This window comes from Bidens hawaiensis, unplaced genomic scaffold (assembly GCF_021521415.1).
Source record: "Bidens hawaiensis isolate Kalapana, Puna unplaced genomic scaffold, B.hawaiensis_p1.1 tig00008376_1, whole genome shotgun sequence".
Classification (NCBI taxonomy): Eukaryota; Viridiplantae; Streptophyta; class Magnoliopsida; order Asterales; family Asteraceae; genus Bidens; species Bidens hawaiensis.
Genome location: NW_027491594.1, coordinates 691226 through 693321, shown reverse-complemented (window position 1 = coordinate 693321; position 2096 = coordinate 691226). Strand labels below are relative to the sequence as shown.

General features: G+C 34.3%; 1 protein-coding gene across 1 annotated transcript; it reads left to right on the top strand.

Moving 5' to 3' along the window:
• Positions 1-414: 414 nt before the first annotated feature.
• Positions 415-1806, top strand: LOC143637713 (uncharacterized protein C119.09c-like; the record flags this gene model as incomplete). Its single annotated transcript, XM_077105037.1, has 2 exons — positions 415-563; positions 1641-1806. Coding segments are annotated over 2 exons (288 nt in total), but the record flags the coding sequence as incomplete, so codon positions are not given.
• Positions 1807-2096: the final 290 nt, after the last annotated feature.

The window sequence follows — 2096 nt, the reverse complement described above, 5'->3', positions numbered from 1 at the left end:
GATCCACACACATGAATCGAACACAAACACAAAACCAATAACCAAACACGATGATTTAATGTGGTTCATTGTAGACTGGTTATATACACAAATACATAATCATATTAATAGAGACTATCTAGCGTTAATAATAACTTGGCTAACAAGAAACATCAAACAGGCTAGGCTGGCTGTCCCGTCTCTCTTTTCTTGATCTAAACTCGGCCCAAAAGGCGTACGAACCCAACGTGCTTAAAGTTTGAACTTTTATCTCAGGATGTTTATAACCTGATTGCTCTGTCAGTAGCTTGAGTGTCAAATATAGTCAAATATGAAATATGCGTGTTATAATAGATTAATTCTTTGCATTCTTCATATGAAATTTGTATATATTGTTTGCTTATGATAGTGATCTTATTTTGAGTTGTTTATCAGCTTACATACCAGTTCTTCCACTGGAAAAAGGGCACGCCTTTTGCTGATGATCAGGGTATATACAACCGGTTGACCTGGTGGGAGCAAATCGATAGTGGCAAACAACTCACCCGCAACAGGAAGTTTCTCACTCTTGTCCCTGTGGTCTTGTAAGTTGGTTTCACCTACTTGAATCTTGAGCTTTCATATAGGTCATACCAAATATTGTTACAGTTATTAATAGTTTAATACTCTGCTGAGCTTTTGATATATGATATCGTTGGTGTGTGGAGCTGATACTGTATCATATAGGCGTATATAGAAAAAAAAAAGATTTTTTCTATACATAAATACATAAAAGATGGTTTAGTACCGTAAATTGACGATAAATAATGAGTATTTGAAATGGAAAGTCTACTTTTTTTTTTCTGTTACAACAATGTTAACTAAATCTATAATGAAGATGAAGTTTGATATTATCTATATAAAGAAAAATTAGAATGCTTTTTAGGATATTCTGTTTGACCTTTTATGCAATAAACTTTGGAGTTTTGACAATCTGTTAACTTGGCTGAAGACGCCCTTAATAGCCTCTGACGTGTGATCTATGCTAGTTCGATTCACCCTGGCAAAAGTGTATTCTTTTTACTTATTCTTCAATGTTTCTATATGCATGTGTTTGATTGCTTTATTTTTCTTTTCAGTTTTTTAAGCATGTTTTATTTCTTTTAAATATGATAACTTGACGAAATTATTTTTTAGGTTTAGTTTCCATACCCGTAATGAACCTGACTGATATCGATCGAATTCGCGTTAACTCGCTGCTGTGGCACCCATGTTTTTAACATAACTTGATGGAATTTTTGTTGGTTTAGTTTCGGTACCATAACAAACGTAGCCGGAGTTTTTTGGTTTTAAACATGCTAATATTTTTTATAATTGGCTATACGAGTGTCACTACTATTATGGGTGTTTCCGTGTTTACTAGTTTATTTTTTAGGTTTAATGCATATACCAGTATGAACCTGACCAATAGTGACCACATTCGTGTCACTTTCATTTTAGGTTATATGTGTGCCGATATTGTTTTGGGTATTTACAAAGTTATAGTTTTTGATTTAGCGTTGGTGATGTAACGCACTTGACCGACACCAACCGAATTCGTGGGTTTGCTACCTAGTTATTATGCAAAGTTAAACATAGTTTTGTAGTTAATGGACAATGATGTGTTTAAATATGTAAATCAGGTACTTGATAGCATCTCACACGACAGACTACCAGAACCCGATGCTGTTTCTAAACACAGTAGCTGTTTTCGTGCTAGTTGTTGCCAAGTTTCCAAACATGCACAAGGTCCGAATATTTGGAATCAACGCTGAAGAGTGAAGCTCTACTTGTTCGATCACCCGTCTGTCTGTAACTCTTACCACCTTAAATTGGAAACCAAAAAATGGTACATTAATTTAATTTATTATTTTTGTTGGGCTACATTCATTTCATTATCTTTTCTGCCATATTGGGATTGAGGTTCAAATATTAATTTGGGTCATATTGGTTAAGACTTAAGAAATGAAGTGTCATAATCAATAATGCAATTAAAAGGAACATAATTATAGTGCATCAGGCGTGGTTTGGGTGTCATGAGTTGTGTGGTTGCAATAAAGTGTTCATGATATCATGAATGGATGCTGGATAAGGAAGTA